Consider the following 14,838-nt stretch of genomic DNA (forward strand, 5'->3'; position numbering starts at 1 on the left):
TTGACACAGACTAATAAACTACTACTACTGGTAACATTCTCTCTTCTGCCTACAACCTCCCAGAAGCTAATTCCAAAAGCCCTCTACAAGCCTGAATTTCAAATCTTTTGCTGCTTCTTTATTTGACTGCTTTGACCGTGAGGCCATTTATAGGAAGGGAGGTGGGGAATTCAACAACCAACAGCCTAGGGCTTCCTGAGCAGGGGCCTGTGTGCAGACCAGAGCCTTCTGGAGCTCGCCCTGTCTCTGGGTCTGTCCCAGCTCTCCGTGTGGGTGGGCTGGCCTAGTGCAGGATGAGGGCATTTTGACGGAGTAGCTTTGGGTCTCTAACATTGGACAAATTCTACTGTGGTGAGTGTCACAGACCTGGCCCCAGGTGGACGTGCGATTGTATGTCCTGATGGACTGTCCCCAGGGATGGCCTGTCATGATGCTCCACCACCCAACTCTCAAGAGTTTCTGAATAGGGAAGAGGAGTCCAAGATGGCAGAAGAGTAAGAAACTGTAATTTCTTCTGGTCCCAGGCATTCATCTAGATAGCTATCAAATCATTCTGAACACCTGCAAACTCAATCAGAGATCATAGAAAAGAATAGCAGCAATTCTAGGAGGAGAAAAGCAACCACTTTCTGAAAGGTAGGACAGGCAGAGAAGTAAATCTGAGGTGATATATGGGAAGATAGACCGCAGGGGGAGGGAACCTCTGTCAGCAGGCTACTAGCAAGTGAGGGAGCAGCAGAGCACAAAATTGGCCCTTTTAGAAGTCTGCTCCACAAGGGCACCTGGGTGGCTCAGTGAGTTAAAGCCTCTGCCTTCGGCTCAGGTCATGATCCCAGGGTCCTGGGATCAAGCTCTGCATCTGGCTTTCTGCTCCGCAACGAGCCTGCTTCCTACTCTCTCTCTCTGCCTATCTGCGATCTCTTCTCTCTGTCAAATAAATAAATAAAATCTTAAAAAAAAAAAAAAAAAAAGAAGAAGAAGAAAAAGAAGTCTGCTCCACAGAGGGATATCACTCCGGTGGCTAACAGGGATGGGGGGAACACTTGTTGGGACACTGTGGTCTCAGGAGCCCGGGGGTCACAGAAAGACAGAGGGATCTAAGTATGGCAGAGTTCCCAGGTATCAAAGCAGGGAAGCTAGCTGCAGAGACAGAGCCAAGGAGGGGGCTCTCAGCTCGGTTTACCTTAAAATGTGATCTGCAACACAGTCAAGTGGCAGAACCGGGGAGATACCCGCTTCCTCCCCTGGAAGGAGAGGAGCGGGGGCATGCCGCAAGAGACTGCAGGGTTTGGAGACTTGAAGCAGGGCCATGGGCCAGAGAGAGAAATGCTTGGTCACAGGCTGGGTGAGCATGGAGTATGACCAGAGACCAGGGAGACAGGAGTGATTGACTGCTTTTCTTTGAGGGCACACTGAGGAGTGGGGCCCCAACCTCTTGGATCCAGGGCCAGAGATTGGGAGGACAGATTTTCATTCTCATCCTCTACAGCTGCATGGAAAGCCTTCAGGAAACAAAAGCCACAGAGAACAAACCTGAGCAGATTACTCAGCCTCAGGTCCCTGGCAAGGGCCCTGCCATTCCACCTCCAGCAAAGATATTTGAGAATCATGGCAACAGGCCCCTTCCCCAGATCAGCAAGAACATCTAGCCAAGACCAAGTAATGAGAACTGCAGAACTCCAGAGCTAGGGAAAAGCAACGCATAGAATTCATGGCTTTTCCCCATGATTCTTTAGTATTGCAACTTTAATTTAAAATTTTTTTCTTTACTTAAAAAGTTCTTATTTTATTAACTTCTTTAAAAAATTTTTTTTAATTTTCATTTTTACAGTTACATTCTATCCCTTCATTGCATGTAATCTTATTTTTGGCTATATATATATATATATATATATACACACACACACACACATACAGAAAAGGTTTTTTTTCTTTACAATTTGGGGATACAGTTTCTTCTAACAGACCAAAATACTCACAAAATCTAGTATATGACTCTGTTATGTTCACCTGTCTGATGATATTCTCTTTTTTGTTATTTTTTTCTTCTTCCTTTGTTTTTTGTTTCATTTTGTTAAATTCTCTTTTAATTTTCATCTTTACAGTTACATTCACTCCTTTCAATGTATTTAATTTTATTTTTGTATATGTAAGCTTTTCTTCCTTTACAATTTTGACATATAGTTTCTTCTAACAAACTGACCCCAATACACTCAGGAGATACTGTATTGCTCTGTTCTATTCACCGGCCTGTTTATATCCCTTCCTTTTTGTTGTTATTGGGGGGGGGGGTTCTCTCTTTTTTTTTCTTGTCTTTTAATTTCCATTTTTAGAGTTATATTCAATCCTTTCATTGTATTTAATTTTATTTTTATACTATATTTCTTTCTGTAACTATCCTTCAGAATAAAATACTGTTCAAAATATAAGTTTAACTAATGAGGAGTTGTACTGATCACCAAGCATGCTTAAAGATGACCTTGAAAAAAACAGATACTAGCAGCAAATCTCTGGTGGAGGGAATTATACATGCCCTTGATGTCGAGCAGCTGTGGATGCCCAGCTCACTCAGCACGGGATACTGCCCGCTTCATGGAAGCCAAGCAGCTGGGAACTACCCCACCAGCCTGCTCAGGGTAGAACTCGGACGGCTTCCCTTTTTTGTTGTCTCCCCTACCTCAGAGAAAGCCTCCTGTTAAGGTAATCCATTTAAGTGTGTTTGCACAACTACAAATCCCATGCTGTTGGACGAGACACACCTTACTCCTCCTTTTGTTTACCTCCTTTACCTCTAAGATTTGTGACAAACATATGACTCACATTCCTTCCTGTTTACCTACTAGACATATGGCTAATGTATAAACTTTTTTTCTTCTCCTTTATCTTGTATCTAATAAATCGGGACTGAGGAGGTATTCAGGGCAACAGTCCTTCCAGCTGTCATCCCCTGCTCCCATTGTCTCACAGCTGATTCATTTGTGCCTCATTCTTCTCCAGGAGCTGTTAGGAAAGTGGCACTTTCTTTATAACTTTGGGATCTAGTTTAGAACAGACCAAAATACAAATAGAATCCAGTATATTGCTCTATTCTGCTCACCTCTCTGATTATATTGTCTCTCTCTCTCTTTTTTTTTTCTCCTGGATTTGGGTCTCTTCTGATTTGTTTGTGTATATTTCTCTGGGGTCATTTTTGCCATTTTAGTATTTTGTTCTCTCATTCATCTGTTCTTCTCTGGACAGAATGACAAGACAGAAAAACTCACTCAAAAAAGAAAACAAGAGGCACTGCTGACTGCCAGGGACCTAACTGGTATGGACATAAGTAAGATATAAGAACTAGAGTTCAGGGACACCTGGGTGGCTCAGTCAGTTAAGCTGCTGCCTTAGGCTCAGGTCATGATCCCAGGGTCCTGGGATCGAGTCCCACATTGGGCTCCTTGCTCGGCAGGGAGCCTGCTTCTCTCTCCACCTCTGCCTGCCACTCTGCCTACTTGTGTGCTCTCTCTCTCTCTCTCTGACAAATAAGTAAATAAAATCTTAAAAAAAAAAAAAAAGAACTAGAGTTCAGAATAGCTATTATAAAAATAAATACTAGGCTTGAAAAAAAGCATAGTAGACACTAGAGAATCACTTTCTGGAGAAATAAAAAAACTAAAATCTAACCAAGTCAAAATAAAAAAGGCTACTAATGAGATGCATTCAAAACTGGAGGCTCTGTGAGGATAAATGAGGCAGAAGAGAGAATTAGTGATATAGAAGACCAAACAATGGAGAATAAAGAAGCGGGGAAAAAGAGAGAAACAACTACTAGGTCACAAGAAGAGAATCCGAGAGATAAGTGAAACCATAAAGTGGAACAATATTAGAATAAATGAGATCACAAAAGAAGAGAAAAGAAAGAGAGAGGGGCAGAAGGTACATTGGAGCAAATTATAGTGGAGAACTTCCCTAATCTGGGGAAGGAAACAGGCACCAAAATCCAGGAGGCACAGAGAAATCCCCTCAAAATCAATACAAATAGTTCAACACCCCAATATTTAATAGTGAAACTTACAAATCTCATAGAAAATCAAGAAAGCAGCTTGGGACAAGAGATCTGTAATTTACAGGGGGTAGAAACATTAGATTGGCAGCAGACCTATCCACAGAGACTGGCAGGTCAGAAAGGACTGGCCTGATATATATTCAGGGCATTAAATGAGAAAAATACACAGCCACACATACTTTATTCTGCAAGAATGTCATCAAAAATAGAAGGAGAGATAGAAAGCTTCCAGGACAAACAGAAACTAAAAGAATTTGCAATCACCAAACTAGTCCTACAAGAAATATTAAAAGGGATCCTCTAAGTAAAGAGACAGCCCAAAAGTAACACAGACCAGAAAGGAACAGAGAAAATATACAGTAATAGTTACTTTACAGGCAATAAAATGGCAGTAAATTCATATTTTTCAATACTCACTCTGAATATAAATGGGCTACATGACCCAATCAAAAGACACAGAGTATCAGATTGGATTAAAAAAAGCAAGACCCATTGATGTGCTATCTACAAGAGATTCATTTTAGACCCAAAGACAACTCCAGATTTAAAGTGAGGGGGTGGAAAATAATTTACCATGCTAATGGACATCAAAAGAAAGTTCAAGTGCCAATTCTTATATGAGACAAATTAGATTTTAAACCAAAATAACCAAAAACTGTAATAAGAGATGAGAAAGGGCACTGTATCATAATTAAAGGATCTACCCAACAAGAAGATCTAACAATATCATTCAGAACACAGCAGGGATGTCCACCATCACCACTGCTGTTCAACATGGTACTAGAAATCCTAGCCTCAGCAATCAGATAACAAAAAGAAGTAAAAGGCATCCTAATTGGCAAAGAAGTCAAACTCTAACTTTTTGCAGACATAATATTCTAGATGGAAAACCCAAAAGACTCCACCCCCAAATTGCTAGAACATATACAGGAATTCAGCAAAGTGGCAGTACATAAAATTAATGCACAGAAATCAGTTGCATTTCTATACACAAATAACAAGAGAGAAGAAAGAGAAAGTAAGAAGTCAATCCCATTTACAATTGTACCCCAAACCATAAGATACCTAGGAATAAAGCCACCTAAGAGGCAAAGGATCTGCACTCAGAAAACTATAGAACACTCATGAAAGAAATTGAGGAAGAACACAAGGAAATGGAAAAAACATTTCATGCTCATGGATTGAAAGAACAAATACTGTGAAAATGTCTATGCTACCTAGAGCATCTACACATTCAATGCAATCCCTATCAAAATACTATCAACTTTTTTCACAGAGCTGGAAAAAAGAATCCTAAAATTTGAATGGAACCAGAAAAGACTCTGAATAGCAAAAGGAATGTTGAAAAAGGAAACAAAAACTGGTGGCATCAGAATTCTAGACTTCAAGCTCTATTACAAAGATGTAATCATCAAGACAGTATGGTATTGATACAAAAACAGACACACTGATCAATGGAACAGAATGGAAAACCCAGAAATGGATCCTTAACTCCTTGGTCAATTAATCTTTGACAAAACAGAAAAGAATATCCAATGGAAAAAAGATAGTCTCTTCAACAAGTGCTATTGGGAAAATTGGACAGAAACATGCAGAAGAATGAAGCTGGACCATTTCTCTATATCATACACAAAAATAGACTCCAAACTGATGAAAGACCTCAATGTGAGACAGGAATCCATCAAAATCCTAGAGGAAAACACAGGCACAAACTCTCTGACCTTGGCCACAACAATTTCTTGCTACTCACATCTCCAAAAGCAAAGAAACAAAAACAAAGATGAAATATTGGAAATTCATCAAGATAAAAAGCTTTTCTACAGCAAAGGAAACAGTCCACAAAACTAAACGGCAACCCACAGAATGGGAGAAGACATTTTCAATAACATATTAGATAAAGGCTAATATCCAAAATCTATAAAGAACTTATCAACCTCAACAATCAAAGAACAAATATCCAATCACGAAATGGTCAGGGGGCGCCTGGGTGGCTCAGTGGGTTAAAGCCTCTGCCTTCGGCTCAGGTCATGATCTCAGGGTCCTGGGATCGAGCCCCACATCGGGCTCTCTGCTCAGCAGGGAGCCTGCTTCCCCCACTCTCTCTGCCTGCCTCTCTGCCTACCTGTGATCTCTCTCTCTGTTAAAAAAAAAAAAAAAGAAGAAAGAAAAGGTCAGAAGACATAAACAGACATTTCTGTAAAGAAAACATCCAAATGGCCAACAGACACATGAAAAAAAATCACTCCGCAAAATGAAAATGAAATGAAAAAATGAAAACATCACTTGGCATCAGAGAAATACAATCAAAACGACAATGAAATACCACCTCATTCCAGTCAGAATGGCTAAAATTAACAAGTTGAGAAACAACAAATGTTGGTGAGGAAGTGGAAGAAGGGGAACAATTTACACTGCTGTTAGGAATGCAAGCTGATACAGTCACTCTGGAGAACAGTATGGAGTTTCTTCAAAAAGTTAAAAATAGAGCTACCCTATGACCCAGCAATTGCCCTACTAGGTATTTACTCAAAGGATACAAAAATAGTGATGCAAAGGAGGACCTGCTCCCCAATGTTTATAGCAGCAATGTCCGCAATAGCCATACTTTGGAAAGAGCCCAGATGTCCATCAATAGATGAATGGATAAAGAAGATGTGGTACACACACACACACACACACACACACACACACACAGGAATATTACACAGCCATGAAAAAAAGAAATCTTGCCATTTGCAACAACATGGATAAAACTAGAGGATATTACGTTAACTGAAATAAGTCAATCAGAGAAAGATAATTTATTTTATGATCTCATTGATATGTGGAATTTAAGAAACAAAACAGAGGATCATAGGAGAAGAGGAGAAAAAATAAAACAAAACAAAACCAGAGAGGGAGATAAACCATAAGAAACTCTTAATCATAGGAAACAAACTGAGGGTTGCTGGAGGGGAGAAGGGTGGGGGCATAGGGTAATTTATTGATGGACATTAAGGCAGGTGTGTGATGTAATGAGCACTGGATATTATATAAGACTGATGAGTCACAGACTTGTATCTCTGAAATGAATAATACATTATATGTTAATTAATTAAATTACAATTTTAAAGTAAAAAATAATAAAAACAAACAAAAAGGATTTTCTGGATAATTGGTGATTACCCAATCCAAGGTCAATATATAAATACCAATTTTATTCCTATATATTATCAAAAAAATTGTAACTAGACAGTGGAATTTAGAGTAGTATAAAAATATGAAATGCTTAGGGATAAATGTATTCAATGATGTGCAAGATCTGTGAACTCTGCAACACTACTGAGATAAAGAAGACTGGAGCACATGAAGACATTTACTCTGTTCATGTGTTAGAAAACTCCATAAAACTCCATTTTGTTGAGACTGCAGATGTTTTGAAGCTTCAACTTCCTTTTACCCTGCCTTATCTCACTCTCTCTTGTCTTTGTGTCTTCAATGTGTAGCTCTGTGCCTGGCACCAAATAGGTGTCCAGTGTCATTGAATAAAAGAATAAGGAATAGGATTAAATGTATAAGGAATAAATGATTAAGTGTGGGAAGCTATCAGAACTAGGTAGGAGTGCTAGAAAAGGCTTCCTTCAAGATGGACTAGGAATTCCATAAGCTGTAATGAAAGGAAGAACAACAGACTTAGAAATCCTCTTAAAAGTTAAACTGCATTTGTCTGTGCTAGCTTGCGGTCAGTTTGTGGGATAGAGTGACCATAAATGCTTTGGGAATATGGCCTCAGTTTATCTTCTGAAGGACCTTCTAATCTGTGTTAAGGAATTTGTATCTCATTCTTCAGAATGAAGATGGCAGAGGGCACATTGTATATATTTAGTAGGAGAGTTCTCTCATTCATGTTTTAAAATACTGAACACCTGCTCTGGACCAAGGCTCGAATTCAATACTAGCATAACACTGGTAAAGACAGAAACCATCCTTGCTTCTCTTATAAAACTATCATAGCTATTGATGAGAACTATCTTTGTACCAGGCACAAAGTCAGATTCTTGTGTTTGTTTTTTTATATAACAGTTCAGTTAGACAGTTGTTATTAATTTCACTAAATGTGAGGGGTTAAAGAAACTAAGAAATGAGACTCCCATTTAAATACAAACCATGGGGGTGCCTGAGTGGCTCAGTTGGTTGGGCAACTGTCTTGGGCTGGGGTCATGATCCCAGGTTCCTGGGATGGAGCCCTGAGTTGGGCTCCCTGCTCAGTGAGGAGCCTGCTTCTCCCTCTCCCTCTGCTGCTCTGCCTGCTTGTGCTCTCTCCCTTTCTCCGTCAAATAAATAAATAAATAAAATCTTTTACAATAAATAAATAAATAAATAAATGAATAAATACAGACCATGACTAAAATAAAATTTTTTTAAGGTACCATTAAGAAAAAATTAAATCACAAATTTAAAATGTGGAGTCTAGGAGCACCTGGAAAGCTGGTCAGTTGGGTCACTGACTCTTGCTTTCTGCTGGAGTCATGACGGGGGGGGTGGGGGGGTGGGGGGGGGCGTGGGGCTGTGTGAGATCAAGCTCTGCCTTCCAGCTTAGGCGGGAATCTTCTTGAGATTCATCCCCCTCCCGCTCACTCCATCCCTGTGCTCTTTCCTCTCACGTCCCTCTCTCTCTCAAATTTTTTAAAAAATCTTTTTAAAATTCAATAAAAATAAAAATCTTTAAAAAACGTAGAATTTAACGGGTTTCCACAAATGTATATATTTTGGCATCATCACCAAGACATAAAACATATCTCTTACCACAAAAGTTTCCCTTGTATCCCTCCTCAACCATTGATCTGATCTCTAACATCACTGGTTAGATTTGTCTTTAACAGTGTTTCTTATAAACAGAATTATGCAGTATGTACTCTCTGTCTTTCTGCTTTGAGGTCTCATGATTCAATTGACTTTCAGCCATATTGTGGAGCCTATCACTAGTTCATTTTTATTATTGCTGAATTCAGAGTTTTAAGGGGAAAAGATATTAAACAATCACCTAATTAAATGGTTAATTATAATAACATTAAGTTAACCAAAGGATAAGTACAAGTGAAAATATATTACCTTGTTTGCTGACAATTTAACTAATACCATATACTGGGGGGCAGAGGTGTATAAGGTTACGATCTAATTTGTGGGAAATGTTATTTAAGGGTATCGTGAAAGAATCTTTCATCCTTATTTTACGCCCCTACTTCTCAAAGTCAGTCCAGATGAAAAGTGTTATTCTTCGGCGCTTTATACCTTCCCTTAAAACACAACAGAAACAACGGCTCCGCAAGGCGCAGGCGCCGCCTCCGTCAGGTGTTGGGAGTCACAGCCCCTGCCGACGGCTTTGCCACGTCCGCGCAAACCGCGGAGAGGTCGGCTGCTCGGACTTGACTCTGCTCTCGCCTACCCAATCCCGGGAGTCATGGCGATCACGTGCGCGCCGGCACCCGGCAGGCCAGGCCCCTCCCATCACTCTCGTACTCCCACCAGCCCGCCTTTGCCTCCCCATCTCCCGAGAAACACCCGAAGAGCAGGCTGCGACTGCGCAGTGGAGCCGGTGGGCGGGGCGGGGCGGGGGAATGCGGTTGCCGGGATGGGGGGCGGCCCCACAGGCCAGGAGCCGGAGCGGCGCTGTGGAGGCGCTGCGCTGCGGCGGTCCCTGGCCGGGAAGGCCCGCTTCCTTCCCTCAGCCACCGAAAATAAACTTTGCTGCTCTTTTCGCGGCGTTCTCGGATCCGCCTCCCGGCAGTGCCGCGGTCCGTGAAGAGCCTTCGTGCGTCAGGCCTTCCTTCCTTCTCTCCGCGGGTGCGGGCACTCGACGCCATGGACGCTACGGCGCTGGAGCGGGACGCCGTGCAGTTCGCCCGGCTGGCGGTGCAGCGCGACCAAGAAGGTCGCTACTCCGAGGCGGTGTTTTACTACAAGGTAGGGCGGAGGACTGCTGCGCTGTCGGAGAGGCCAGGGGGCGGGTCCAGGTGCGGCGGCGGCCAGGCCTGCTGGGCTTTGCTTTTCCTCCTTCCTGCTCGGCTGCTCTCCTCCTCCCGGCTCCTGCGGCGGTGGGGAGGTTTGGTCGCGGCTTGGGAGCCACCACTTCTCTGGTTACAGTCTCGAATGGCAAATGTCCACCGCTGAGCTACTTAGGACAGCAGTCGTTAGGTGTGGGTAGTTAGTGGCTAATTCTCGCGGTCACTTGGCTCTGATTTATGGCTAGTAGGAAGTGGTTCTGATACACACTAAAAAAATGCACGTTCGCTGAAGAAAAGGTTTAGGAAAAAAAATAACACGTTTCTTGGAATTTAATACAGCGGTGCTTGTTTTTCTACGCGTATTTACATACGCAGCTTTGAAAAAATTTGAGCATAGTTGACACAGAATAGTACATTAGTTTCGAGGGAACAGCATAGTGATTCAACTTTTCTTTACGTAAGTCAAGCTTGGATTGTACCGTTTATACGATTTTTTAAAAGATTTTATTTATTTATTTGTCAGAGAGCTAGAGAGAGTACAGGCAGGCAGAGTGGCAGGAGGAGGCATAGGGAGGAAGCAGGCTCCCTGCAGAGCAAGGAGCCCGATGTGGGACTCCATCCCAGGACCCTGAGATCATGACCTGAGCCGACGGCAGCCGCTTAACCGACTGAGCCACTCAGGCGTCCCCCGTTTATACGATTTTTAACTTTTCTTTGTATTTGAGCTTTTAAAAACTCACTGAAGTTGCATATAGATGCGCAGTACTTCCATTACGTGAATGCACTATAATTTATTTACACATTAATGGGCATCGGGCTCATTCTGATTTTTCAGCATCGTAGGTACTGATCTGATTAATATATTTATAACTAATGCTTTTCACATTTCTTTGCTGTTTCTTTTGACTAAGATATTGGGGGCGGAATTATTAAAAAATATGATCTTCCACAGTCCTCTCTGCTCGCCAGTCCTGCGAATTTGCAAATAAACCCCTCCAGCTGGAACTATGTCCGTTGCTTCCTGGTGGAGGTAGCTGTATCCTCGTGATATTTTCCCCCCACCTCCTTTTTTTTTCTTTTTTTAAAGAAGGAAAGTCCGGCTTTGATAATAGCAGAGTGGAGTGTTTTGTTGTTGTTGTTTACATAAACGTATATGCTGTCGGTAATGTATGATTTGTTTTTCTCAGATGATTATGTTGCCTTCATTTTATAATCTATATTTAGAGACTTTTGGGTGTTTCAGAATCATTTCTTTTGGACTTTTTGAGGAAGGTTTCATGAAGGTAGTATTTTAAAATTCTATGTGATTGAGTTTTGTGAAATAACTGACAAATATTCATAGGTTAAAATAGTGCCATATAAAATATCTTTGTGTAAAGCAAAAGAAAATACTAGGCAGTGCCTCTTGTTGTGCTCTGCAATTGCATGCATGTCATTAGGAAGATTTTTTTTTATTCTTGAGAAAGAGAAGTGGTTGTATTTCTAGGAACTGTTTATATAAACTTTACCACATTTTTGGTCTTCATTACTGTTCTGTGAGGGATTCCTTAATTGCCATTTTCAAATATAAATTAAATGAGTAAAATAAAACTGATATCAACAATTTTTACAGTTGGCTTTATTTCTTTTAAGCAAGATAATTATTTGAATGTCCGTATTTACATGCAAGATGTAAATGGAGGTGTGAAAAATACACACACACACAATCAGTATTTAGATAATAATAGTACATAAGATAAAGTATTTTTTAAGATAAAATATTTAATGTTTACATGTAAAGTTATATTTTCCTCCCATGAAATGTCTGAGTTACAGAATCTGAGAATATCATCTTTCCTACTCCCACAGCCTTTCAGTGAATTTTCTTTTCATTTAATTTCATTCAATATCAGACTCTTTACTGATTTTGTTAAGTTCGTGAAACAACTCCTGATCTAACAACTGGATTAAAAAAGGTTGGATATCCAGCAGATGGCTGGCTTCTTTGGATCCAGACAATTAGGTATCAGCCTCTGTGAAGTGTTCATGCTTAGGTTATTGCTGAGAAGGTGGTGTTACTTTGGAGAAATCTCTTTGGTCCTTCTCGCTGCAGCTTGATAAGCTGTTATTCTGGAATGGTGATGGGGAGAGTGAGGCTTTCCTCACTAGCCACAGCCTAACTGGCTGTGGGAGTATTAGAAAAACTGGACGATGAATTCAGGTTTTCTTAATTAAAGTAAGTTGATTCCATACAACTGAAATCTGCTTTAAAATGTGTCACCCTTTGGAAATATTTTCTGTGGAGAAAAAGATTTTCTTCTCGCTGTGAGATATTTAACCTTTACAATTTTTTTTACTTTATTTTTAGTCTCTACACTCAACATGGGCCTCAGACTTAACAATCTTGCGATCAAGAGTCACATACTGTACTAACTGAGCCAGCCAGGCACCCTAACCTTTATAATTTCATATAATCTTCCTTTGGCATTTAATTTTATTTTATTTGTTATCACTAATTGACTCTTTATTATTATTAACCAATAGTAACAAGTATTATTGTTATATACCTGTTCTTAATGCTTTTCAGGTTCAATTCATATTTTCAAGTTATATGATTCTAAGTCTGACCTATTGCATAAAGAAAAGGGAAAGCAGGAAATTTCATGTGAGCTAAAGCTGTTCTAAGAAAATCTCTTGTATTTGAGTTTGTACATTTTCAACAGTATGAGAAAATTGAGAATATTGAGAACTGAAGAAAAGCTGTTGGAGGGTTATATAACCCACTCAGTACTGTCTTAGAGACGTTCTTATTTTGTAATTTATAGATAGCAATAGTGAGTTAGAAAGTGGTAGAGAAAATTCAAATTGTAATTCATCTATTAGATTCCTTTTGTTTTTGTTTTTGTTTTTTTTAGGAAGCTGCACAAGCCTTAATTTATGCTGAAATGGCAGGATCAAGCCTAGAACATATTCAAGAAAAAATAAATGAGTATCTGGAAAGAGTTCAGGCTTTGCATTCAGCAGGTTAGTAAAGGAGTACTAAACTTGTCTTTTTTTTTTTTTTTTTTTGTCTTCCTCTCATCACTTCCTTTCCCCCATGTTTCTCTCTTTTTTTTTAATTTTTATTATTGAAATGTAGTTGACATATGGTGTTTGTATTAGTCCCTTCTGTTTCTCTTTCTTTTTCATTTTCATCTTTGGATGTCAGTCTTCACTCTTGCTGCTCATTCCTTTTTTGGTAATCATGTCTTTAAAAGCCATAGTATGGAAAGAAGTGATACATATGAGTAATATAGTCTAATCTCCTAATTTCCCAGGGGTGCAGAGATAGTGAATTATATACATTAAAACTGTATCATTGTCAGAGTCAGGGTTAGGACTCTGTTAAAGTCTACTTTTTAAATATCTGTCATATGCTGTTCCCTGATACTAAGATTGAATGACTACAGCTAACCCTGAACAACAGGGATTTGACCTGTGCAGGTCTACTTAAATGGAGATTTTTTTTAAAGATTTTATTTATTATTATTTGAGAGAGAGAGAGAGGGAGAGAACACAAGGATATGAAGGGGCAGAGGAAGAAGGACAAAGAGATTCCCGGCTGGGCAGGGAGCCCACCATCATTGAGCTCCATCCCAGGACCCCAGAATCGTGATGGGAGCTGAAGGCACCCACTTAACCGACTGAGCCACCTAGGCACCAGATTTTTTACAGTAATGTAACTGTATTCTTTCTTTATGATTTTCTTAATATTTTCTTTCGTCTAGCTTACTCTATCATAAGAATACGGTATATAACACATAGAAAATATGTGTTCATCAACTTGTGTTATTGGTAAGGCTTCCAGTCAGTAGTAGCCTATTAGTAGTTAAGTTTTGGGGGAGTCAGAAGTTATAGGCAGATTTTCATCAGTGCCTCTAAGCCCCCACATTGTTCAGCAGTTGTCTTTACTTCTCTTTAGTGTTAACGACTTCAGCAGTATGTTCATGGTCTCTTCTATATCAGTATCCTCAACCTCAAGACCTTAGCTAAATTCTTTTTTTAAACTGTATCTTGGAAAGCATTGTGTAAGTAGAGACCTGGAACAACTTGTATTTATTTTGGTAAACAGCATGGTAAATGTTGTGAAACAAGTACACAGGCTTAGTGATCAGTTTTGTTAGAGGTATGTGGCTACGGTCAAAATTTGCTATTGACATGGGTAGAAAAGAAAAAAATCATTACCTACTGACATTTTGTTTTAGAAATGCGTTTTTCTAAGAGTTCTTTTTAACCCTTTTTTTTCTGTGGCTGTATAATAAACCCACAAGCAGCTTAGAGAGCTCTTCATTCAACATTGCCTGGTGGACTTTGTGCTACTTTCACCACTCCTTCTGAGTAGATAAAAGCAGTTATAAGCACATCGTTAGGAAAAAGTAGATTCCATCACTGGATTTCTTGTTAGGACAATGCCTTTAAGGATGAGGTAGTTTAGTTTAAGACAGTGCCCAGAAATTGGGTGTATTGAAAAGTGAACTGCCTTTGTAGCAGGGCCTCAAATGATAGAAAGTTGTATTGATTCAGGTATCCAGAATACCATGTAATTCAAAGTAACTCCATTTTCCCAGCCGAATACACTTATAAATAAGATATTTATAGAGGTGATATTTAGGCACAGAATGTGACAGCTCTAATCGCTTGAGGAACAAAGACTTGTCAGTGAAACAGAAATAAAGTTCAGGAAAGATTTTTAAAGCATAGCATGCCTTAATTGTATTGCCAGCTTTTTGACCTGCTGTGTTCAACCTATAGGGTATAATTTGTAGATAATTAAATGGTTTCTTTAATTAG

The 14,838-nt window shown here is 39.8% G+C and overlaps 1 protein-coding gene across 2 annotated transcripts in view; it reads left to right on the top strand.

The window, feature by feature from the left end:
• The first annotated feature begins 9,201 nt into the window (after positions 1-9,201).
• Positions 9,202-14,838, top strand: part of CAPN7 (calpain 7) — a 42,561-nt gene continuing 36,924 nt past the window's right edge. Inside the window, exons 1-2 of one of the 2 annotated variants that reach the window (XM_082684574.1) lie at positions 9,202-9,988; positions 12,924-13,032. In XM_082684574.1, coding sequence (XP_082540700.1) covers positions 9,887-9,988; positions 12,924-13,032 — 211 coding nt within the window. In that variant the 5' untranslated portion in view covers positions 9,202-9,886. The remainder of the gene's footprint in view (positions 9,989-12,923; positions 13,033-14,838) is intronic. The other variant, XM_082684575.1, reaches the window with a different exon arrangement.

This window comes from Mustela nivalis (assembly GCF_964662115.1).
Source record: "Mustela nivalis genome assembly, chromosome: 1".
NCBI lineage: Eukaryota > Metazoa > Chordata > Mammalia > Carnivora > Mustelidae > Mustela > Mustela nivalis.